The sequence below is a fragment of the Stegodyphus dumicola genome, chromosome 1 (genome assembly GCF_044657685.1).
Source record: "Stegodyphus dumicola isolate Sdum_Otavi_A_Nest chromosome 1, ASM4465768v1".
NCBI lineage: Eukaryota > Metazoa > Arthropoda > Arachnida > Araneae > Eresidae > Stegodyphus > Stegodyphus dumicola.
The window spans coordinates 162,316,510-162,343,378 of NC_140768.1; the positions used below are offsets into that span (position 1 = coordinate 162,316,510).

General features: G+C 32.3%; 1 protein-coding gene across 3 annotated transcripts in view; it reads right to left on the minus strand.

The window, feature by feature from the left end:
• Positions 1–26,869, minus strand: part of RecQ4 (RecQ4 helicase) — a 105,541-nt gene that overhangs the window by 59,515 nt on the left and 19,157 nt on the right. For all 3 annotated transcript variants that reach the window (XM_035370522.2, XM_035370531.2, XM_085822851.1), the window contains exon 9: positions 717–809. In XM_035370522.2, coding sequence (XP_035226413.2) covers positions 717–809 — 93 coding nt within the window. The remainder of the gene's footprint in view (positions 1–716; positions 810–26,869) is intronic.

A 26,869-nucleotide genomic window follows, 5' to 3' on the forward strand; every position in this document is an offset into this window, starting at 1 on the left:
ACATAAAGTTCATAATAAATGCAAAAAATTATGTTTGAGATCAACAGATTATCATACATTTATAATAAAAATGGTATATACTCGTATGTATAAAGAAATAGATAACAGTGACAGAGATAAAAATGAAATTGAAATTTAATAAATAAAAAATTTAATGGATAAATTTGTATTTTTATTTAGTTAAAAATACATTACAAAAGTCAAAAATACATTAGAATTGATATCAAATAAAATCAGAAAAATAGTAAAAATAATCTAAACTAAGTTTTTATTTCGATTTTTGAAAATATATTATTAACTTTTACAAAAAAATATGACAGGCAAATGTATAATAATTTTATATAATAATACATACCTTATAAACTTGTTCAAACAATTCTAAAACTTTGAATACATCGAAAATAACAACAAACACAAAATCAAAAATTCGTAAACACAAATTATGCCCATGTTTTGAGTTGCCAAATGGCAACTACATGCACTTAAGGGTTAACTTGATTTGATTGATTACACCAAATATACACAAAAAAGATAATGTATTTTATGGACAGAAGCATAGATCCAACTTCATCAGGAAACTCGGTTTCAGTTTAATGAAGCAGTACATTTTGTTAAACGAAATGCATTTAATATCCTATTATTTTAAATTGAAATTAATACCAATTTATCTTCAGGTTGCAATTTTCATAAAAAATTAAGATAATTTTGTAAATTACCACTAAGAACTCGCATAACTGCAGTTTCTTGACCTTGTCGAAATTCCTCATATCCCATTTCATATAAAACTTCAAAAACTTCTTCTGGAGTGTCTATAAAAAAAGAAATATTCATGTAATATTTTTGTTACTTGGTTTCCATTCTCTTATAATAAATATATTACTCAATAACATCGAAAATAAAATCTTAAAAAATCATTAAATTGAGACACAGTGTAATATAAAAATATACAAAAAATACACATGGGACAGGTTTTTTGTGTATAACATAATCCACATTGTTTCAAATTGGTACAAAACTGTGATATAAAACTGGGTTTCAAACATACCAGGATAGAAGACAAAAATGTCTCTATAACAGGTCACAGACAAGAAAAATTTAGTAAGATCACTCTGACAGTGATGTAGGATGCATACTAACTGTTCATACAAAGTATGAAGTCATTCATGAGCTCTTCAAGAACAATGCCCCCTTTTTTCTGAAGCAATGATCCCAGCTTTGGAAGTTTCAGTTTCAGGCAATATGCAGCTAGACATCAACCTGAAAACATTCAATGTTCGTTCAATAGGATTTAGGTCCGGCAATATGCAGCTAGACATCAAACTGAGAACATTCCATGTTCGTTCAATGGGATTCAGGAACTATGTGGGCCCATCCCTGCTGCAAATATCTCTATTCGCCAGCAGCTTGGTAACAACCATATAGGATAAGATACAGTGCTGCCTACAGCATTCTGGGGGGGGGGAACCATGATCACAGATCACCAATGACCGAACCTCCTTGAAAATGTGAAACTCTGTATAAATCACCAAGTATTTTGCTTACTTAAACAACAACTCCATCACTTCCAAACACGTATCTTCGACTATATTGGAGAGTTGAATTGTATGTTCCTTACTCTACTCAAATGATTAGCTACCTAGAATCACAAATTGGCTCTTATCCATAGAAAGCACTCAAGCTCACTGCTAAGTTTGAAACACAGAAATCAGCGGTTTTGATGGCACATTCTAAAAGACACAGTAAAATGAAATAGCTGATGTCAGTATTATATTACATGTGCCTAGCAATTTCATTTCCTTTTTGCTGTAAATATCCCATACCTGTGAGACAAAATACCTGTTCTTTAGAACCATGGTTGCTTATGGATGACCATTATGAACCCGTGAGAAAGCGCGTGGGGTGTATCATACCCCACCCCTACATAAAAGTGGAATATTCCTAACTTGTGAAACTGAAATTTTGTGCTGCATTCAGTAGCTGAGTTTCTACTTGTGGTTGACTTTCAGAACCACTTTTCCTTTGCCTGTGTGTTTCAGAAAAATATTTATCGGTATTTTGTTGGAACTGGGGTATGACACACCCCACGCGCCTGTCCGCGTAAGTGTTTTTCTGACGGAATATTTAGTTCAGAAATTTATTTCTAGAGTGTAACAGTAAATATTTCTACTCACAAGTGATTTTAAAGTACTCGAAATTAAATTCTTAAAAATTTCTAACCACATTATGGTAAAAAGAATGACTCCCTATGAACTAAAGATACAACGCCTGTGAAATTAATTAGAAATATTTGAAAGAGATGAAGATTGGATTTTGGAAACTGAAGATGAAACTAGGAATATTTTCTACACTGTTTTGGTTTCGAAAAAGATAAAACATTAATTCCTGATGTTCCTAAAAAAGAAAAAACTGTTCTTATGCTTTCAACATTATATAACGATCATACTATAGATGATACTATTGGAGAAAATACGTCAGGTATTATATGTTTTTATAATATGAAAAAAGGAGCAGTGGATATGTGGGATGAAATGTCAGCCAATTATTCAATTTTCAGAATAACAAGGAGGTTGCCAATGGTAATTTTCTTTCCTGCGCTGAATGTTGCTGTAATGAATGCTTGAATTATATTACATTCAACTGCTAATCCGCCAACCAGAAACAAAAGTCTGTTTTTGAAGGACTTAGCAATACAGTTAATGAAAAAAAGTATTGAACAAAGATCAGAGATTAATACTTTATCAAGAAACTGACGTACTACATGCAAAACAAAAGCAGAAGTTTCAACGAAGAATTAAAACGAATACATGAAATTCGAAACAACTAAGTATGAAAGATGTGATAAATTTGCAAGGCATTCACTTTCATTGCAATCACGCCAAGGACAGAAGAATGTGAATGCAATGTTTAAAATGTGAAAACATTCTGTGTCAAGAACACATGAATGTATTTTGTTATTTTGGAAATTAATTTTTTGAAACCCAATTATTATTCATGCATTTATAATACACGAGAACAAGAAAAACAGCTTCAAAACTAAATAAAACTATTTTTATCGTATTTTAAATATTGGGGTATGTGATACCCCACGCGCCCACTCTAGTAACTTTTCTTGGTGCGACTTCCGCAGGGTTAAACCCTTAGGAATTCTACTGTTTAAAATTCTATCCAAGCTTGTGACATAATGCTGTGGACAATCCTAAACTCTTTAGGCACATTAATAACACTTCTTCCAACATTCTAATACTTCAAATTTGAGTAAAATTATCCAGATGTTGTCTATAAGATAATTTGCTAGACTTGACACATTATGACAGTAGCTTGATGATATTTAAACTATTGTTCATTGTGCAGTAGCTTCTAGTGAAATGCCAAGCAAATACCACTTTCATGTTTTTCAGAGTCTTTCCTCTCACTCACAGAACGTCATGCAGAGAACATATACACGCAAATATCACTAAAACTTAGGTGATCTGATTGGGCTTTCACTGCGTTTTGCCTGTTTGCTCTGCTCTTACATAAGTTTCTAAATTTCATCTTTAAATTTTGCTCAGCAGCATGTGATTAATGCTCAAGAGAATCACAAAAAAATTATTAAAGCATTGGATGAACAATAGAATTATGCTTTCGAGAAACAGCAATAATCAGAATAAGTATTGTAAAGATCATGAATTATAAATAAAAGAAACATAGTTATGCTTTTCCGGAATAGCAACTTCAGAATAAAAAGATGTTTTAAGATCTGACAAAAGTTATGTAAAGACCATGAATTATAAATAAAGGAAACAGACTTATGATTTTCTGTAATGGCAACTTCAGAATAAAAAGATGTTCTAAGATCTGACTAAAGTTATGTAAAGATCCTGAATTATAAATAAAGGAAAAAGAGTTATGTTTTTCCGGAATGGCAACTTCAATATAAAAAAATGTTTTAAGATCTGACTAAAGTTATGCAAAGATTCTGAACTATAAATAAAGGAAATAGAGTTATGCTTTGCCTATATGGCAACATCAGATGTTTTAAAGATCTGATACAAAAATTTGCACTACCAGTTTTTTTTGGGGGAAGGGGGGAAATTTAAGATGGAGGAGTTATATGTTTGTGTTTCTAAAGTCTAAATAAAATTAATAATAGTACCAAAGATGGCTTTTTATTGACAAGAACCAAATTTTTCACTTCATTGAAATAAAAGTGTGGGAAGATCAGCATGAATTTCATCTCAGTATAGAATTTTAGAAACAAGAAAGTTTTACTGGCATACTTAAATATAGTAAATATATTAAACAAAGCATGTAATATGAAATTATTCAATGACATAGAAATATTACCAAAATTGATAGTACGAAAACATATTCAATGCACAGAAAGTAACTTAGATATTTTTTAAAATAAATGCAATGCATTTATTTTTTTCCCAGCTTAATGCAATTATTGTATACCTTCTTGAATTTAGAATTAAGAATTATGCTAATGATGACAGGGAAAGGAAAAAGATTGTATTTAAGATAGTTTTTTTCATGTAGGGTATCTTTGTGGGGAAGTTACAAAATTCAAGCAAATGCCCTAACAACTTGTTCTAATTTGTGAATCTTCACAGTTTTTCAAAAACAAAATTGCACAGAGGGTGTTTACACATTTTTGTAATGATTTTGATTTTCTCGATGAATCTAAATATGGTCATCAAATTGGAATAAATTTAATTACTGTCTGCAGCAATACAAATATTCTTTTCTTTAAATGTCGCAGAAAAATAAACAACGGCACGAAGGCTATATTTTTCTGCTGTCCAAAGAGAAATACCCTTATTCAATAACTAAAAAAGATGTAAAACCATGTTTTTAATATTTCTGCACTTAAAATAAGTGACATAATTAATATGAAAGGAAAGAAACGTCAAAGTTTTCATCTGACTAGGAAAGATGCAAAAAATGCATACCCCACAAAGGTAATTACAGCTCTTATTAAATGTAAAGTTGCATCTCATGTTTTAAAGGAAAATGGAGCCCCCCCCCCCCGAAGAGCTATCACAAAATCTTGATATTCATCAACTAATGCAGAAATATGTTTTTCAGCGTAAGATTACATGCAGATAGCTGTATGAAAATTATCTGGCAGGTGAAAAATGGAACTATTTACAGTCAAAAGTCCTTAATCCAGACTCGTCGAGACTTTGGCGATTCTGGATTATCGATTTTTCCTGATTATAGATCATCAGTTTAAATCTGGTAAGATGGCATGCTGAAATTATAAAATTAAAAATATGAAACCGTAATTTATGAAATAAAGAGCAATTATGATCTAAAGGGTATCAAAATTTACAAAACAAAAGAAGCTTAATATTTATTTGTTTACTTTATTAAACATTTCTTTCAATGTAAGTTGTTTAAGTTGCTTCGTTTTATGTGATAATACTTTCTCTTTAATTCTATAAACAGACATAATTTCTTGTTCAGTTACAAAGTTCCGCTGTTCAAGTCCTATAATTGCTGTGTCGAGAATACCGACTAATTTGTCAATTGAAATTTTTTCATTTACAATAACCTCTGTGTCACTTTCTTCACTATCGGAAGCGAATTATAATGACGAGGAATTTGATTTAAATCATATCAAAGACGGAGTACATTGAGATGAAATACTACATTTAGTAAGGAATTATAAGCCAAATAAAATAAAAACATCTGCCCTGAAGATAAGGATAATGCTGACAGATCAACTTTCAATTCATTGCGCGCTGCGACGTCCCCCCCCCCCCCGCAGAGCAGCGTGAAATTGATAAAGAGATTTCGGAATGGTTAGAGAAACAAAGGATATGCCTTTATCCATTTTTGCAGCAATTCCACTTTTTGTTTGATGGACATCGAAACATACTTTCACTTTGTAGATCCTTTGAAATTCTATTTGACATAATCAAAAGTTCAAGTTTACTTTTATAAAATTTCTCTAACAGTCTGCAAAAAATAATAAGCCGGATCCAATTCGAAGACTGAGGAACAACGCAATCTGCAACATTAACTGAAATAGATAATTAGATAATTTTAGCTTAGCTTATATCATCCGTTATACATTAAACCCCCCCCGAAGAGCTATCACAAAATCTTGATGTTCATCAACTAATGCAGAAATATGCTTTTCAGCGTAAGATTACATGCAGATTGCTGTATGAAAATTATCTGGCAGGTGAAAAATGGAACTATTTACAGTCAAAAGTCCTTAATCCAGACTCGTCGAGACTTTGGCGATTCTGGATTATCGATTTTTCCTGATTATAGATCATCAGTTTAAATCTGGTAAGATGGCATGCTGAAATTATAAAATTAAAAATATGAAACCGTAATTTATGAAATAAAGAGCAATTATGATCTAAAGGGTATCAAAATTTACAAAACAAAAGAAGCTTAATATTTATTTGTTTACTTTATTAAACATTTCTTTCAATGTAAGTTGTTTAAGTTGCTTCGTTTTATGTGATAATACTTTCTCTTTAATTCTATAAACAGACATAATTTCTTGTTCAGTTACAAAGTTCCGCTGTTCAAGTCCTATAATTGCTGTGTCGAGAATACCGACTAATTTGTCAATTGAAATTTTTTCATTTACAATAACCTCTGTGTCACTTTCTTCACTATCGGAAGCGAATTATAATGACGAGGAATTTGATTTAAATCATATCAAAGACGGAGTACATTGAGATGAAATACTACATTTAGTAAGGAATTATAAGCCAAATAAAATAAAAACATCTGCCCTGAAGATAAGGATAATGCTGACAGATCAACTTTCAATTCATTGCGCGCTGCGACGTCCCCCCCCCCGCAGAGCAGCGTGAAATTGATAAAGAGATTTCGGAATGGTTAGAGAAACAAAGGATATGCCTTTATCCATTTTTGCAGCAATTCCACTTTTTGTTTGATGGACATCGAAACATACTTTCACTTTGTAGATCCTTTGAAATTCTATTTGACATAATCAAAAGTTCAAGTTTACTTTTATAAAATTTCTCTAACAGTCTGCAAAAAATAATAAGCCGGATCCAATTCGAAGACTGAGGAACAACGCAATCTGCAACATTAACTGAAATAGATAATTAGATAATTTTAGCTTAGCTTATATCATCCGTTATACATTAAACCCCCCCCGAAGAGCTATCACAAAATCTTGATGTTCATCAACTAATGCAGAAATATGCTTTTCAGCGTAAGATTACATGCAGATTGCTGTATGAAAATTATCTGGCAGGTGAAAAATGGAACTATTTACAGTCAAAAGTCCTTAATCCAGACTCGTCGAGACTTTGGCGATTCTGGATTATCGATTTTTCCTGATTATAGATCATCAGTTTAAATCTGGTAAGATGGCATGCTGAAATTATAAAATTAAAAATATGAAACCGTAATTTATGAAATAAAGAGCAATTATGATCTAAAGGGTATCAAAATTTACAAAACAAAAGAAGCTTAATATTTATTTGTTTACTTTATTAAACATTTCTTTCAATGTAAGTTGTTTAAGTTGCTTCGTTTTATGTGATAATACTTTCTCTTTAATTCTATAAACAGACATAATTTCTTGTTCAGTTACAAAGTTCCGCTGTTCAAGTCCTATAATTGCTGTGTCGAGAATACCGACTAATTTGTCAATTGAAATTTTTTCATTTACAATAACCTCTGTGTCACTTTCTTCACTATCGGAAGCGAATTATAATGACGAGGAATTTGATTTAAATCATATCAAAGACGGAGTACATTGAGATGAAATACTACATTTAGTAAGGAATTATAAGCCAAATAAAATAAAAACATCTGCCCTGAAGATAAGGATAATGCTGACAGATCAACTTTCAATTCATTGCGCGCTGCGACGTCCCCCCCCCCCCCCGCAGAGCAGCGTGAAATTGATAAAGAGATTTCGGAATGGTTAGAGAAACAAAGGATATGCCTTTATCCATTTTTGCAGCAATTCCACTTTTTGTTTGATGGACATCGAAACATACTTTCACTTTGTAGATCCTTTGAAATTCTATTTGACATAATCAAAAGTTCAAGTTTACTTTTATAAAATTTCTCTAACAGTCTGCAAAAAATAATAAGCCGGATCCAATTCGAAGACTGAGGAACAACGCAATCTGCAACATTAACTGAAATAGATAATTAGATAATTTTAGCTTAGCTTATATCATCCGTTATACATTAAACCCCCCCGAAGAGCTATCACAAAATCTTGATGTTCATCAACTAATGCAGAAATATGCTTTTCAGCGTAAGATTACATGCAGATTGCTGTATGAAAATCATCTGGCAGGTGAAAAATGGAACTATTTACAGTCAAAAGTCCTTAATCCAGACTCGTCGAGACTTTGGCGATTCTGGATTATCGATTTTTCCTGATTATAGATCATCAGTTTAAATCTGGTAAGATGGCATGCTGAAATTATAAAATTAAAAATATGAAACCGTAATTTATGAAATAAAGAGCAATTATGATCTAAAGGGTATCAAAATTTACAAAACAAAAGAAGCTTAATATTTATTTGTTTACTTTATTAAACATTTCTTTCAATGTAAGTTGTTTAAGTTGCTTCGTTTTATGTGATAATACTTTCTCTTTAATTCTATAAACAGACATAATTTCTTGTTCAGTTACAAAGTTCCGCTGTTCAAGTCCTATAATTGCTGTGTCGAGAATACCGACTAATTTGTCAATTGAAATTTTTTCATTTACAATAACCTCTGTGTCACTTTCTTCACTATCGGAAGCGAATTATAATGACGAGGAATTTGATTTAAATCATATCAAAGACGGAGTACATTGAGATGTAATACTACATTTAGTAAGGAATTATAAGCCAAATAAAATAAAAACATCTGCCCTGAAGATAAGGATAATGCTGACAGATCAACTTTCAATTCATTGCGCGCTGCGACGTCCCCCCCCCCCGCAGAGCAGCGTGAAATTGATAAAGAGATTTCGGAATGGTTAGAGAAACAAAGGATATGCCTTTATCCATTTTTGCAGCAATTCCACTTTTTGTTTGATGGACATCGAAACATACTTTCACTTTGTAGATCCTTTGAAATTCTATTTGACATAATCAAAAGTTCAAGTTTACTTTTATAAAATTTCTCTAACAGTCTGCAAAAAATAATAAGCCGGATCCAATTCGAAGACTGAGGAACAACGCAATCTGCAACATTAACTGAAATAGATAATTAGATAATTTTAGCTTAGCTTATATCATCCGTTATACATTAAACCCCCCCGAAGAGCTATCACAAAATCTTGATGTTCATCAACTAATGCAGAAATATGCTTTTCAGCGTAAGATTACATGCAGATTGCTGTATGAAAATTATCTGGCAGGTGAAAAATGGAACTATTTACAGTCAAAAGTCCTTAATCCAGACTCGTCGAGACTTTGGCGATTCTGGATTATCGATTTTTCCTGATTATAGATCATCAGTTTAAATCTGGTAAGATGGCATGCTGAAATTATAAAATTAAAAATATGAAACCGTAATTTATGAAATAAAGAGCAATTATGATCTAAAGGGTATCAAAATTTACAAAACAAAAGAAGCTTAATATTTATTTGTTTACTTTATTAAACATTTCTTTCAATGTAAGTTGTTTAAGTTGCTTCGTTTTATGTGATAATACTTTCTCTTTAATTCTATAAACAGACATAATTTCTTGTTCAGTTACAAAGTTCCGCTGTTCAAGTCCTATAATTGCTGTGTCGAGAATACCGACTAATTTGTCAATTGAAATTTTTTCATTTACAATAACCTCTGTGTCACTTTCTTCACTATCGGAAGCGAATTATAATGACGAGGAATTTGATTTAAATCATATCAAAGACGGAGTACATTGAGATGAAATACTACATTTAGTAAGGAATTATAAGCCAAATAAAATAAAAACATCTGCCCTGAAGATAAGGATAATGCTGACAGATCAACTTTCAATTCATTGCGCGCTGCGACGTCCCCCCCCCCCCCCGCAGAGCAGCGTGAAATTGATAAAGAGATTTCGGAATGGTTAGAGAAACAAAGGATATGCCTTTATCCATTTTTGCAGCAATTCCACTTTTTGTTTGATGGACATCGAAACATACTTTCACTTTGTAGATCCTTTGAAATTCTATTTGACATAATCAAAAGTTCAAGTTTACTTTTATAAAATTTCTCTAACAGTCTGCAAAAAATAATAAGCCGGATCCAATTCGAAGACTGAGGAACAACGCAATCTGCAACATTAACTGAAATAGATAATTAGATAATTTTAGCTTAGCTTATATCATCCGTTATACATTAAACCCCCCCGAAGAGCTATCACAAAATCTTGATGTTCATCAACTAATGCAGAAATATGCTTTTCAGCGTAAGATTACATGCAGATTGCTGTATGAAAATTATCTGGCAGGTGAAAAATGGAACTATTTACAGTCAAAAGTCCTTAATCCAGACTCGTCGAGACTTTGGCGATTCTGGATTATCGATTTTTCCTGATTATAGATCATCAGTTTAAATCTGGTAAGATGGCATGCTGAAATTATAAAATTAAAAATATGAAACCGTAATTTATGAAATAAAGAGCAATTATGATCTAAAGGGTATCAAAATTTACAAAACAAAAGAAGCTTAATATTTATTTGTTTACTTTATTAAACATTTCTTTCAATGTAAGTTGTTTAAGTTGCTTCGTTTTATGTGATAATACTTTCTCTTTAATTCTATAAACAGACATAATTTCTTGTTCAGTTACAAAGTTCCGCTGTTCAAGTCCTATAATTGCTGTGTCGAGAATACCGACTAATTTGTCAATTGAAATTTTTTCATTTACAATAACCTCTGTGTCACTTTCTTCACTATCGGAAGCGAATTATAATGACGAGGAATTTGATTTAAATCATATCAAAGACGGAGTACATTGAGATGAAATACTACATTTAGTAAGGAATTATAAGCCAAATAAAATAAAAACATCTGCCCTGAAGATAAGGATAATGTTGACAGATCAACTTTCAATTCATTGCGCGCTGCGACGTCCCCCCCCCCCCCCGCAGAGCAGTGTGAAATTGATAAAGAGATTTCGGAATGGTTAGAGAAACAAAGGATATGCCTTTATCCATTTTTGCAGCAATTCCACTTTTTGTTTGATGGACATCGAAACATACTTTCACTTTGTAGATCCTTTGAAATTCTATTTGACATAATCAAAAGTTCAAGTTTATTTTATAAAATTTCTCTAACAGTCTGCAAAAAATAATAAGCCGGATCCAATTCGAAGACTGAGGAACAACGCAATCTGCAACATTAACTGAAATAGATAATTAGATAATTTTAGCTTAGCTTATATCATCCGTTATACATTAAACCCCCCCGAAGAGCTATCACAAAATCTTGATGTTCATCAACTAATGCAGAAATATGCTTTTCAGCGTAAGATTACATGCAGATTGCTGTATGAAAATCATCTGGCAGGTGAAAAATGGAACTATTTACAGTCAAAAGTCCTTAATCCAGACTCGTCGAGACTTTGGCGATTCTGGATTATCGATTTTTCCTGATTATAGATCATCAGTTTAAATCTGGTAAGATGGCATGCTGAAATTATAAAATTAAAAATATGAAACCGTAATTTATGAAATAAAGAGCAATTATGATCTAAAGGGTATCAAAATTTACAAAACAAAAGAAGCTTAATATTTATTTGTTTACTTTATTAAACATTTCTTTCAATGTAAGTTGTTTAAGTTGCTTCGTTTTATGTGATAATACTTTCTCTTTAATTCTATAAACAGACATAATTTCTTGTTCAGTTACAAAGTTCCGCTGTTCAAGTCCTATAATTGCTGTGTCGAGAATACCGACTAATTTGTCAATTGAAATTTTTTCATTTACAATAACCTCTGTGTCACTTTCTTCACTATCGGAAGCGAATTATAATGACGAGGAATTTGATTTAAATCATATCAAAGACGGAGTACATTGAGATGAAATACTACATTTAGTAAGGAATTATAAGCCAAATAAAATAAAAACATCTGCCCTGAAGATAAGGATAATGCTGACAGATCAACTTTCAATTCATTGCGCACTGCGACGTCCCCCCCCGCAGAGCAGCGTGAAATTGATAAAGAGATTTCGGAATGGTTAGAGAAACAAAGGATATGCCTTTATCCATTTTTGCAGCAATTCCACTTTTTGTTTGATGGACATCGAAACATACTTTCACTTTGTAGATCCTTTGAAATTCTATTTGACATAATCAAAAGTTCAAGTTTACTTTTATAAAATTTCTCTAACAGTCTGCAAAAAATAATAAGCCGGATCCAATTCGAAGACTGAGGAACAACGCAATCTGCAACATTAACTGAAATAGATAATTAGATAATTTTAGCTTAGCTTATATCATCCGTTATACATTAAACCCCCCCCGAAGAGCTATCACAAAATCTTGATGTTCATCAACTAATGCAGAAATATGCTTTTCAGCGTAAGATTACATGCAGATTGCTGTATGAAAATTATCTGGCAGGTGAAAAATGGAACTATTTACAGTCAAAAGTCCTTAATCCAGACTCGTCGAGACTTTGGCGATTCTGGATTATCGATTTTTCCTGATTATAGATCATCAGTTTAAATCTGGTAAGATGGCATGCTGAAATTATAAAATTAAAAATATGAAACCGTAATTTATGAAATAAAGAGCAATTATGATCTAAAGGGTATCAAAATTTACAAAACAAAAGAAGCTTAATATTTATTTGTTTACTTTATTAAACATTTCTTTCAATGTAAGTTGTTTAAGTTGCTTCGTTTTATGTGATAATACTTTCTCTTTAATTCTATAAACAGACATAATTTCTTGTTCAGTTACAAAGTTCCGCTGTTCAAGTCCTATAATTGCTGTGTCGAGAATACCGACTAATTTGTCAATTGAAATTTTTTCATTTACAATAACCTCTGTGTCACTTTCTTCACTATCGGAAGCGAATTATAATGACGAGGAATTTGATTTAAATCATATCAAAGACGGAGTACATTGAGATGAAATACTACATTTAGTAAGGAATTATAAGCCAAATAAAATAAAAACATCTGCCCTGAAGATAAGGATAATGCTGACAGATCAACTTTCAATTCATTGCGCGCTGCGACGTCCCCCCCCCCGCAGAGCAGCGTGAAATTGATAAAGAGATTTCGGAATGGTTAGAGAAACAAAGGATATGCCTTTATCCATTTTTGCAGCAATTCCACTTTTTGTTTGATGGACATCGAAACATACTTTCACTTTGTAGATCCTTTGAAATTCTATTTGACATAATCAAAAGTTCAAGTTTACTTTTATAAAATTTCTCTAACAGTCTGCAAAAAATAATAAGCCGGATCCAATTCGAAGACTGAGGAACAACGCAATCTGCAACATTAACTGAAATAGATAATTAGATAATTTTAGCTTAGCTTATATCATCCGTTATACATTAAACCCCCCCGAAGAGCTATCACAAAATCTTGATGTTCATCAACTAATGCAGAAATATGCTTTTCAGCGTAAGATTACATGCAGATTGCTGTATGAAAATTATCTGGCAGGTGAAAAATGGAACTATTTACAGTCAAAAGTCCTTAATCCAGACTCGTCGAGACTTTGGCGATTCTGGATTATCGATTTTTCCTGATTATAGATCATCAGTTTAAATCTGGTAAGATGGCATGCTGAAATTATAAAATTAAAAATATGAAACCGTAATTTATGAAATAAAGAGCAATTATGATCTAAAGGGTATCAAAATTTACAAAACAAAAGAAGCTTAATATTTATTTGTTTACTTTATTAAACATTTCTTTCAATGTAAGTTGTTTAAGTTGCTTCGTTTTATGTGATAATACTTTCTCTTTAATTCTATAAACAGACATAATTTCTTGTTCAGTTACAAAGTTCCGCTGTTCAAGTCCTATAATTGCTGTGTCGAGAATACCGACTAATTTGTCAATTGAAATTTTTTCATTTACAATAACCTCTGTGTCACTTTCTTCACTATCGGAAGCGAATTATAATGACGAGGAATTTGATTTAAATCATATCAAAGACGGAGTACATTGAGATGAAATACTACATTTAGTAAGGAATTATAAGCCAAATAAAATAAAAACATCTGCCCTGAAGATAAGGATAATGCTGACAGATCAACTTTCAATTCATTGCGCGCTGCGACGTCCCCCCCCCGCAGAGCAGCGTGAAATTGATAAAGAGATTTCGGAATGGTTAGAGAAACAAAGGATATGCCTTTATCCATTTTTGCAGCAATTCCACTTTTTGTTTGATGGACATCGAAACATACTTTCACTTTGTAGATCCTTTGAAATTCTATTTGACATAATCAAAAGTTCAAGTTTACTTTTATAAAATTTCTCTAACAGTCTGCAAAAAATAATAAGCCGGATCCAATTCGAAGACTGAGGAACAACGCAATCTGCAACATTAACTGAAATAGATAATTAGATAATTTTAGCTTAGCTTATATCATCCGTTATACATTAAACCCCCCCGAAGAGCTATCACAAAATCTTGATGTTCATCAACTAATGCAGAAATATGCTTTTCAGCGTAAGATTACATGCAGATTGCTGTATGAAAATTATCTGGCAGGTGAAAAATGGAACTATTTACAGTCAAAAGTCCTTAATCCAGACTCGTCGAGACTTTGGCGATTCTGGATTATCGATTTTTCCTGATTATAGATCATCAGTTTAAATCTGGTAAGATGGCATGCTGAAATTATAAAATTAAAAATATGAAACCGTAATTTATGAAATAAAGAGCAATTATGATCTAAAGGGTATCAAAATTTACAAAACAAAAGAAGCTTAATATTTATTTGTTTACTTTATTAAACATTTCTTTCAATGTAAGTTGTTTAAGTTGCTTCGTTTTATGTGATAATACTTTCTCTTTAATTCTATAAACAGACATAATTTCTTGTTCAGTTACAAAGTTCCGCTGTTCAAGTCCTATAATTGCTGTGTCGAGAATACCGACTAATTTGTCAATTGAAATTTTTTCATTTACAATAACCTCTGTGTCACTTTCTTCACTATCGGAAGCGAATTATAATGACGAGGAATTTGATTTAAATCATATCAAAGACGGAGTACATTGAGATGAAATACTACATTTAGTAAGGAATTATAAGCCAAATAAAATAAAAACATCTGCCCTGAAGATAAGGATAATGCTGACAGATCAACTTTCAATTCATTGCGCGCTGCGACGTCCCCCCCCCCCGCAGAGCAGCGTGAAATTGATAAAGAGATTTCGGAATGGTTAGAGAAACAAAGGATATGCCTTTATCCATTTTTGCAGCAATTCCACTTTTTGTTTGATGGACATCGAAACATACTTTCACTTTGTAGATCCTTTGAAATTCTATTTGACATAATCAAAAGTTCAAGTTTACTTTTATAAAATTTCTCTAACAGTCTGCAAAAAATAATAAGCCGGATCCAATTCGAAGACTGAGGAACAACGCAATCTGCAACATTAACTGAAATAGATAATTAGATAATTTTAGCTTAGCTTATATCATCCGTTATACATTAAACCCCCCCGAAGAGCTATCACAAAATCTTGATGTTCATCAACTAATGCAGAAATATGCTTTTCAGCGTAAGATTACATGCAGATTGCTGTATGAAAATTATCTGGCAGGTGAAAAATGGAACTATTTACAGTCAAAAGTCCTTAATCCAGACTCGTCGAGACTTTGGCGATTCTGGATTATCGATTTTTCCTGATTATAGATCATCAGTTTAAATCTGGTAAGATGGCATGCTGAAATTATAAAATTAAAAATATGAAACCGTAATTTATGAAATAAAGAGCAATTATGATCTAAAGGGTATCAAAATTTACAAAACAAAAGAAGCTTAATATTTATTTGTTTACTTTATTAAACATTTCTTTCAATGTAAGTTGTTTAAGTTGCTTCGTTTTATGTGATAATACTTTCTCTTTAATTCTATAAACAGACATAATTTCTTGTTCAGTTACAAAGTTCCGCTGTTCAAGTCCTATAATTGCTGTGTCGAGAATACCGACTAATTTGTCAATTGAAATTTTTTCATTTACAATAACCTCTGTGTCACTTTCTTCACTATCGGAAGCGAATTATAATGACGAGGAATTTGATTTAAATCATATCAAAGACGGAGTACATTGAGATGAAATACTACATTTAGTAAGGAATTATAAGCCAAATAAAATAAAAACATCTGCCCTGAAGATAAGGATAATGCTGACAGATCAACTTTCAATTCATTGCGCGCTGCGACGTCCCCCCCCCCCCGCAGAGCAGCGTGAAATTGATAAAGAGATTTCGGAATGGTTAGAGAAACAAAGGATATGCCTTTATCCATTTTTGCAGCAATTCCACTTTTTGTTTGATGGACATCGAAACATACTTTCACTTTGTAGATCCTTTGAAATTCTATTTGACATAATCAAAAGTTCAAGTTTACTTTTATAAAATTTCTCTAACAGTCTGCAAAAAATAATAAGCCGGATCCAATTCGAAGACTGAGGAACAACGCAATCTGCAACATTAACTGAAATAGATAATTAGATAATTTTAGCTTAGCTTATATCATCCGTTATACATTAAACCCCCCCGAAGAGCTATCACAAAATCTTGATGTTCATCAACTAATGCAGAAATATGCTTTTCAGCGTAAGATTACATGCAGATTGCTGTATGAAAATTATCTGGCAGGTGAAAAATGGAACTATTTACAGTCAAAAGTCCTTAATCCAGACTCGTCGAGACTTTGGCGATTCTGGATTATCGATTATTCCTGATTATAGATCATCAGTTTAAATCTGGTAAGATGGCATGCTGAAATTATAAAATTAAAAATATGAAACCGTAATTTATGAAATAAAGAGCAATTATGATCTAAAGGGTATCAAAATTTACAAAACAAAAGAAGCTTAATATTTATTTGTTTACTTTATTAAACATTTCTTTCAATGTAAGTTGTTTAAGTTGCTTCGTTTTATGTGATAATACTTTCTCTTTAATTCTATAAACAGACATAATTTCTTGTTCAGTTACAAAGTTCCGCTGTTCAAGTCCTATAATTGCTGTGTCGAGAATACCGACTAATTTGTCAATTGAAATTTTTTCATTTACAATAACCTCTGTGTCACTTTCTTCACTATCGGAAGCGAATTATAATGACGAGGAATTTGATTTAAATCATATCAAAGACGGAGTACATTGAGATGAAATACTACATTTAGTAAGGAATTATAAGCCAAATAAAATAAAAACATCTGCCCTGAAGATAAGGATAATGCTGACAGATCAACTTTCAATTCATTGCGCGCTGCGACGTCCCCCCCCCGCAGAGCAGCGTGAAATTGATAAAGAGATTTCGGAATGGTTAGAGAAACAAAGGATATGCCTTTATCCATTTTTGCAGCAATTCCACTTTTTGTTTGATGGACATCGAAACATACTTTCACTTTGTAGATCCTTTGAAATTCTATTTGACATAATCAAAAGTTCAAGTTTACTTTTATAAAATTTCTCTAACAGTCTGCAAAAAATAATAAGCCGGATCCAATTCGAAGACTGAGGAACAACGCAATCTGCAACATTAACTGAAATAGATAATTAGATAATTTTAGCTTAGCTTATATCATCCGTTATACATTAAACCCCCCCGAAGAGCTATCACAAAATCTTGATGTTCATCAACTAATGCAGAAATATGCTTTTCAGCGTAAGATTACATGCAGATTGCTGTATGAAAATTATCTGGCAGGTGAAAAATGGAACTATTTACAGTCAAAAGTCCTTAATCCAGACTCGTCGAGACTTTGGCGATTCTGGATTATCGATTTTTCCTGATTATAGATCATCAGTTTAAATCTGGTAAGATGGCATGCTGAAATTATAAAATTAAAAATATGAAACCGTAATTTATGAAATAAAGAGCAATTATGATCTAAAGGGTATCAAAATTTACAAAACAAAAGAAGCTTAATATTTATTTGTTTACTTTATTAAACATTTCTTTCAATGTAAGTTGTTTAAGTTGCTTCGTTTTATGTGATAATACTTTCTCTTTAATTCTATAAACAGACATAATTTCTTGTTCAGTTACAAAGTTCCGCTGTTCAAGTCCTATAATTGCTGTGTCGAGAATACCGACTAATTTGTCAATTGAAATTTTTTCATTTACAATAACCTCTGTGTCACTTTCTTCACTATCGGAAGCGAATTATAATGACGAGGAATTTGATTTAAATCATATCAAAGACGGAGTACATTGAGATGTAATACTACATTTAGTAAGGAATTATAAGCCAAATAAAATAAAAACATCTGCCCTGAAGATAAGGATAATGCTGACAGATCAACTTTCAATTCATTGCGCGCTGCGACGTCCCCCGCACCCGCAGAGCAGCGTGAAATTGATAAAGAGATTTCGGAATGGTTAGAGAAACAAAGGATATGCCTTTATCCATTTTTGCAGCAATTCCACTTTTTGTTTGATGGACATCGAAACATACTTTCACTTTGTAGATCCTTTGAAATTCTATTTGACATAATCAAAAGTTCAAGTTTACTTTTATAAAATTTCTCTAACAGTCTGCAAAAAATAATAAGCCAGATCCAATTCGAAGACTGAGGAACAACGCAATCTGCAACATTAACTGAAATAGATAATTAGATAATTTTAGCTTAGCTTATATCATCCGTTATACATTAAACCCCGCCGAAGAGCTATCACAAAATCTTGATGTTCATCAACTAATGCAGAAATATGCTTTTCAGCGTAAGATTACATGCAGATTGCTGTATGAAAATTATCTGGCAGGTGAAAAATGGAACTATTTACAGTCAAAAGTCCTTAATCCAGACTCGTCGAGACTTTGGCGATTCTGGATTATCGATTTTTCCTGATTATAGATCATCAGTTTAAATCTGGTAAGATGGCATGCTGAAATTATAAAATTAAAAATATGAAACCGTAATTTATGAAACAAAGAGCAATTATGATCTAAAGGGTATCAAAATTTACAAAACAAAAGAAGCTTAATATTTATTTGTTTACTTTATTAAACATTTCTTTCAATGTAAGTTGTTTAAGTTGCTTCGTTTTATGTGATAATACTTTCTCTTTAATTCTATAAACAGACATAATTTCTTGTTCAGTTACAAAGTTCCGCTGTTCAAGTCCTATAATTGCTGTGTCGAGAATACCGACTAATTTGTCAATTGAAATTTTTTCATTTACAATAACCTCTGTGTCACTTTCTTCACTATCGGAAGCGAATTATAATGACGAGGAATTTGATTTAAATCATATCAAAGACGGAGTACATTGAGATGAAATACTACATTTAGTAAGGAATTATAAGCCAAATAAAATAAAAACATCTGCCCTGAAGATAAGGATAATGCTGACAGATCAACTTTCAATTCATTGCGCGCTGCGACGTCCCCCCCCCCGCAGAGCAGCGTGAAATTGATAAAGAGATTTCGGAATGGTTAGAGAAACAAAGGATATGCCTTTATCCATTTTTGCAGCAATTCCACTTTTTGTTTGATGGACATCGAAACATACTTTCACTTTGTAGATCCTTTGAAATTCTATTTGACATAATCAAAAGTTCAAGTTTACTTTTATAAAATTTCTCTAACAGTCTGCAAAAAATAATAAGCCGGATCCAATTCGAAGACTGAGGAACAACGCAATCTGCAACATTAACTGAAATAGATAATTAGATAATTTTAGCTTAGCTTATATCATCCGTTATACATTAAACCCCCCCGAAGAGCTATCACAAAATCTTGATGTTCATCAACTAATGCAGAAATATGCTTTTCAGCGTAAGATTACATGCAGATTGCTGTATGAAAATCATCTGGCAGGTGAAAAATGGAACTATTTACAGTCAAAAGTCCTTAATCCAGACTCGTCGAGACTTTGGCGATTCTGGATTATCGATTTTTCCTGATTATAGATCATCAGTTTAAATCTGGTAAGATGGCATGCTGAAATTATAAAATTAAAAATATGAAACCGTAATTTATGAAATAAAGAGCAATTATGATCTAAAGGGTATCAAAATTTACAAAACAAAAGAAGCTTAATATTTATTTGTTTACTTTATTAAACATTTCTTTCAATGTAAGTTGTTTAAGTTGCTTCGTTTTATGTGATAATACTTTCTCTTTAATTCTATAAACAGACATAATTTCTTGTTCAGTTACAAAGTTCCGCTGTTCAAGTCCTATAATTGCTGTGTCGAGAATACCGACTAATTTGTCAATTGAAATTTTTTCATTTACAATAACCTCTGTGTCACTTTCTTCACTATCGGAAGCGAATTATAATGACGAGGAATTTGATTTAAATCATATCAAAGACGGAGTACATTGAGATGAAATACTACATTTAGTAAGGAATTATAAGCCAAATAAAATAAAAACATCTGCCCTGAAGATAAGGATAATGCTGACAGATCAACTTTCAATTCATTGCGCGCTGCGACGTCCCCCCCCCCCCGCAGAGCAGCGTGAAATTCATAAAGAGATTTCGGAATGGTTAGAGAAACAAAGGATATGCCTTTATCCATTTTTGCAGCAATTCCACTTTTTGTTTGATGGACATCGAAACATACTTTCACTTTGTAGATCCTTTGAAATTCTATTTGACATAATCAAAAGTTCAAGTTTACTTTTATAAAATTTCTCTAACAGTCTGCAAAAAATAATAAGCCGGATCCAATTCGAAGACTGAGGAACAACGCAATCTGCAACATTAACTGAAATAGATAATTAGATAATTTTAGCTTAGCTTATATCATCCGTTATACATTAAACCCCCCCGAAGAGCTATCACAAAATCTTGATGTTCATCAACTAATGCAGAAATATGCTTTTCAGCGTAAGATTACATGCAGATTGCTGTATGAAAATTATCTGGCAGGTGAAAAATGGAACTATTTACAGTCAAAAGTCCTTAATCCAGACTCGTCGAGACTTTGGCGATTCTGGATTATCGATTTTTCCTGATTATAGATCATCAGTTTAAATCTGGTAAGATGGCATGCTGAAATTATAAAATTAAAAATATGAAACCGTAATTTATGAAATAAAGAGCAATTATGATCTAAAGGGTATCAAAATTTACAAAACAAAAGAAGCTTAATATTTATTTGTTTACTTTATTAAACATTTCTTTCAATGTAAGTTGTTTAAGTTGCTTCGTTTTATGTGATAATACTTTCTCTTTAATTCTATAAACAGACATAATTTCTTGTTCAGTTACAAAGTTCCGCTGTTCAAGTCCTATAATTGCTGTGTCGAGAATACCGACTAATTTGTCAATTGAAATTTTTTCATTTACAATAACCTCTGTGTCACTTTCTTCACTATCGGAAGCGAATTATAATGACGAGGAATTTGATTTAAATCATATCAAAGACGGAGTACATTGAGATGAAATACTACATTTAGTAAGGAATTATAAGCCAAATAAAATAAAAACATCTGCCCTGAAGATAAGGATAATGCTGACAGATCAACTTTCAATTCATTGCGCGCTGCGACGTCCCCCCCCCCCCGCAGAGCAGCGTGAAATTGATAAAGAGATTTCGGAATGGTTAGAGAAACAAAGGATATGCCTTTATCCATTTTTGCAGCAATTCCACTTTTTGTTTGATGGACATCGAAACATACTTTCACTTTGTAGATCCTTTGAAATTCTATTTGACATAATCAAAAGTTCAAGTTTACTTTTATAAAATTTCTCTAACAGTCTGCAAAAAATAATAAGCCGGATCCAATTCGAAGACTGAGGAACAACGCAATCTGCAACATTAACTGAAATAGATAATTAGATAATTTTAGCTTAGCTTATATCATCCGTTATACATTAAACCCCCCCGAAGAGCTATCACAAAATCTTGATGTTCATCAACTAATGCAGAAATATGCTTTTCAGCGTAAGATTACATGCAGATTGCTGTATGAAAATTATCTGGCAGGTGAAAAATGGAACTATTTACAGTCAAAAGTCCTTAATCCAGACTCGTCGAGACTTTGGCGATTCTGGATTATCGATTTTTCCTGATTATAGATCATCAGTTTAAATCTGGTAAGATGGCATGCTGAAATTATAAAATTAAAAATATGAAACCGTAATTTATGAAATAAAGAGCAATTATGATCTAAAGGGTATCAAAATTTACAAAACAAAAGAAGCTTAATATTTATTTGTTTACTTTATTAAACATTTCTTTCAATGTAAGTTGTTTAAGTTGCTTCGTTTTATGTGATAATACTTTCTCTTTAATTCTATAAACAGACATAATTTCTTGTTCAGTTACAAAGTTCTGCTGTTCAAGTCCTATAATTGCTGTGTCGAGAATACCGACTAATTTGTCAATTGAAATTTTTTCATTTACAATAACCTCTGTGTCACTTTCTTCACTATCGGAAGCGAATTATAATGACGAGGAATTTGATTTAAATCATATCAAAGACGGAGTACATTGAGATGAAATACTACATTTAGTAAGGAATTATAAGCCAAATAAAATAAAAACATCTGCCCTGAAGATAAGGATAATGCTGACAGATCAACTTTCAATTCATTGCGCTGCGACGTCCCCCCCCCCCCCCCCGCAGAGCAGCGTGAAATTGATAAAGAGATTTCGGAATGGTTAGAGAAACAAAGGATATGCCTTTATCCATTTTTGCAGCAATTCCACTTTTTGTTTGATGGACATCGAAACATACTTTCACTTTGTAGATCCTTTGAAATTCTATTTGACATAATCAAAAGTTCAAGTTTACTTTTATAAAATTTCTCTAACAGTCTGCAAAAAATAATAAGCTGGATCCAATTCGAAGACTGAGGAACAACGCAATCTGCAACATTAACTGAAATAGATAATTAGATAATTTTAGCTTAGCTTATATCATCCGTTATACATTAAACCCCCCCGAAGAGCTATCACAAAATCTTGATGTTCATCAACTAATGCAGAAATATGCTTTTCAGCGTAAGATTACATGCAGATTGCTGTATGAAAATTATCTGGCAGGTGAAAAATGGAACTATTTACAGTCAAAAGTCCTTAATCCAGACTCGTCGAGACTTTGGCGATTCTGGATTATCGATTTTTCCTGATTATAGATCATCAGTTTAAATCTGGTAAGATGGCATGCTGAAATTATAAAATTAAAAATATGAAACCGTAATTTATGAAATAAAGAGCAATTATGATCTAAAGGGTATCAAAATTTACAAAACAAAAGAAGCTTAATATTTATTTGTTTACTTTATTAAACATTTCTTTCAATGTAAGTTGTTTAAGTTGCTTCGTTTTATGTGATGATAGTTTCTCTTTAATTCTATAAACAGACATAATTTCTTGTTCAGTTACAAAGTTCCGCTGTTCAAGTCCTATAATTGCTGTGTCGAGAATACCGACTAATTTGTCAATTGAAATTTTTTCATTTACAATAACCTCTGTGTCACTTTCTTCACTATCGGAAGCGAATTATAATGACGAGGAATTTGATTTAAATCATATCAAAGACGGAGTACATTGAGATGAAATACTACATTTAGTAAGGAATTATAAGCCAAATAAAATAAAAACATCTGCCCTGAAGATAAGGATAATGCTGACAGATCAACTTTCAATTCATTGCGCGCTGCGACGTCCCCCCCCCGCAGAGCAGCGTGAAATTGATAAAGAGATTTCGGAATGGTTAGAGAAACAAAGGATATGCCTTTATCCATTTTTGCAGCAATTCCACTTTTTGTTTGATGGACATCGAAACATACTTTCACTTTGTAGATCCTTTGAAATTCTATTTGACATAATCAAAAGTTCAAGTTTACTTTTATAAAATTTCTCTAACAGTCTGCAAAAAATAATAAGCTGGATCCAATTCGAAGACTGAGGAACAACGCAATCTGCAACATTAACTGAAATAGATAATTAGATAATTTTAGCTTAGCTTATATCATCCGTTATACATTAAACGTGCACGCGCATACGCGGATGCATTATGCATTGACACATGCGCAGAAAGTTTGCAGCTTTGAGGTCTGGATTATGGGTGTCCTGGCTGCTGGAAACTTGTTTAATATCCTGTTCCCGATTTTCAGGTTCTGATTAACTGTCACGATGGATAGTTCTTTCATAGTGTAACTTTTCTAGTCATGGCCTAGCTTGGATATTATCCACTACTTACTTATCACATCGAGTAACCAAGTCACTATGGGGGAGGAGGAGGAACAGGATGAAAATCGAGAGGAAGAACTTTTCATGTTCTGAAGTATACTTTTCTTACAGTGTCTGGATCCTCTGTGCCGAAAATTGCTCAAAATGTACAAATGATCAGCAAATGTGTCATTGCTTCATGGAAAAAATGTTCCTTTACTTATTTTTAAAACAAAGTTTTCATGTTGAAACACACTCTTTTTAAAAAAAGGCCTTAGCTTGCTTTGTGAATGAAACAGCAATAGCAATCAGTTAAAAAAAGTGATTGGTACTGCTCTTGTCTATTGAGTCGAACTGATTCTTTTCCACCAGCTCAATAATTAAATTTCTATTTTTGAAATATTTTTTTGGCTCTCTCTGGCTTTCTGCCCACCCTAAGAAGAATCACGAGGCAACATGTCACTTTGGCAAAGTAGGCAAATCGGAATTTTATGGAATGCATTTATCTGGCAACCCACAAATGGTTGCACACACAGCATGGAATTAACCTTATAAAATTCAGCAGTGATCTTTGTTGTTGCTGCTTATCAACTGTTCTTAGGTGACTGTGATAAAAGCTTTGCAAATTTATTTAATTCTTTGACTTTTTTAAAAATTAAAACAGACTCACAGGAGAAAAGTGGAAAAAAAAAAGAGATAAGTGCTTTGTTGTAGATGTTTCTTGTGTTTTTAATGTAGTTAATTTGTTGCTTTTTAGTGTGGTGGTTTGTAGTGGTTAGCGTCGCTGATTGCCATGTCAAATCCTGAAGAAGGCATGGATATTTGTAAATGTAAAGTGTCAGTGCAGCATGTAGACACTGTAAATATACTGCTAACCGAAAGTCCTCTCGCGTGGTTTGGTGGAAGGGAAGAGGGGTGGGAGACCCTCAGACCCATCCCCCCGGGTGCTCTTGGGGGCAGAACTGAGCCAAATCGCACTGTCACCTATTAGGTTCTCAAGGCCAACGACAGGCGTAATTTTGCACTCCTTGTCACGAGGAACTTCATGGGCTTGGGCTGACTATGTCAGACAAGTGAGCATAAGCCACAACATTTGTTGCTGCTTTGTGCAATTTTCAGAGTTTCATTATGGATATTTCTTGCATTTTTCATTTTATTAATCTGTTGCTTAATACTTCAGTGCAATGCCACTTTTTAAACTGGCTACTGTTTTTCATGCCTGATGTTAGTGAAAAATTAATCGCCAATGACTGGAGACTTTGCGGGATAATTAAGCAGATAATCTGAAAGTACTTCCCCCCCCCAAAAAAAATGACTTACTTTCAATCGTTACAAACCAAATTTCATGAACTTTCGTCAAAATCTGAGCTGTCCTTTAATGACTTAAAATCCATGCCAATGATTTGGTTTGGTTTAGCTTATTATGGCAAAGCACATTATGACTATCTGCCTAAGGGAAGACTTTCATGGATGACTTTCAAATGGAAATTGGCTCGTATACACGTTACGCATGGAGAAAACCACAAAAACACCCATGCAGCTGGCCCGGTCGTCTGGATTCGAACTCAGGTCTGAAGTGTTGAGTGATTTTACCGCTTGGCCGCTGGTGGGCTAAAATTCACATCAATGCAATTTATGTCACTAGTGATGTTTTAATTGTAGAGGTATCAAGAAAATGAATAAGTACTGTTTACAAAAGAGTCATACCTTTTGCTTTTGTAACACGACATAATATTCAGTAGATAACTTGATTCCCTCAGATGTTACTTCAACATAAGCATTAAAACAATTTGCACATAAATTTTCACAGTTTCAAAAATTAGTATTGCACATGTCATTGCAAAATTTTAACCATACTTATTTTTCAGTAATTAAACAGCAATTTTAAAAATAAGAAATATTCCATAAAATTTATTTTAAAATTGAACTGATACCTACATTTTAACATAATATACATTAAAAAAAATGACTAACAGTATCTTAAGCAAAAATTCTATTTAATAAAACTGAAATTTAATGTTAATAATATATTTCTAGTGTCAGAAATTATACAAGTTTAACTCTTCAAAAAGTGCTTTTTCCTAAGTGATTTTTATCAAAACACAATAAAATAAAATCTTTTAAACATGGATCATAAAAAGGTAATGACATAAAATAATGTTTTAATGAAACTAAGTTTTAACAGAAATTTTGAGATGAAAAAAAGCTTATTTTAATTAATTTTGCATGCAATGCTAAGAAAATTTATATAAAAAACAAACAAACAAACTGCTGTTACTATTTACTGAAGTAAAATAAGAGACTAAATAATTGTTTTATTTGCAAATAATTGAAAAAAATATCAATTTAAATTTGATATATCGATATTATTCAATTTTAATAATAAAAAATAATACTTAGTGGAGTTTTTTTGGCTAACTAATTTTTATGCAAGACAATGTAATACAATATTTAAGACATTTTCTGGTATGCACCTGCTTCACATTTAGCCCTTGCGAAAGAGAAGCCAAATATATGCAGACAGCCTGCAATAGTATAATCTGGAGACTATGTGTGTATGTGCACCTTGCACAAAAAAAAAAAAAAAAAAAGACAACTATATCTTCCATTCTA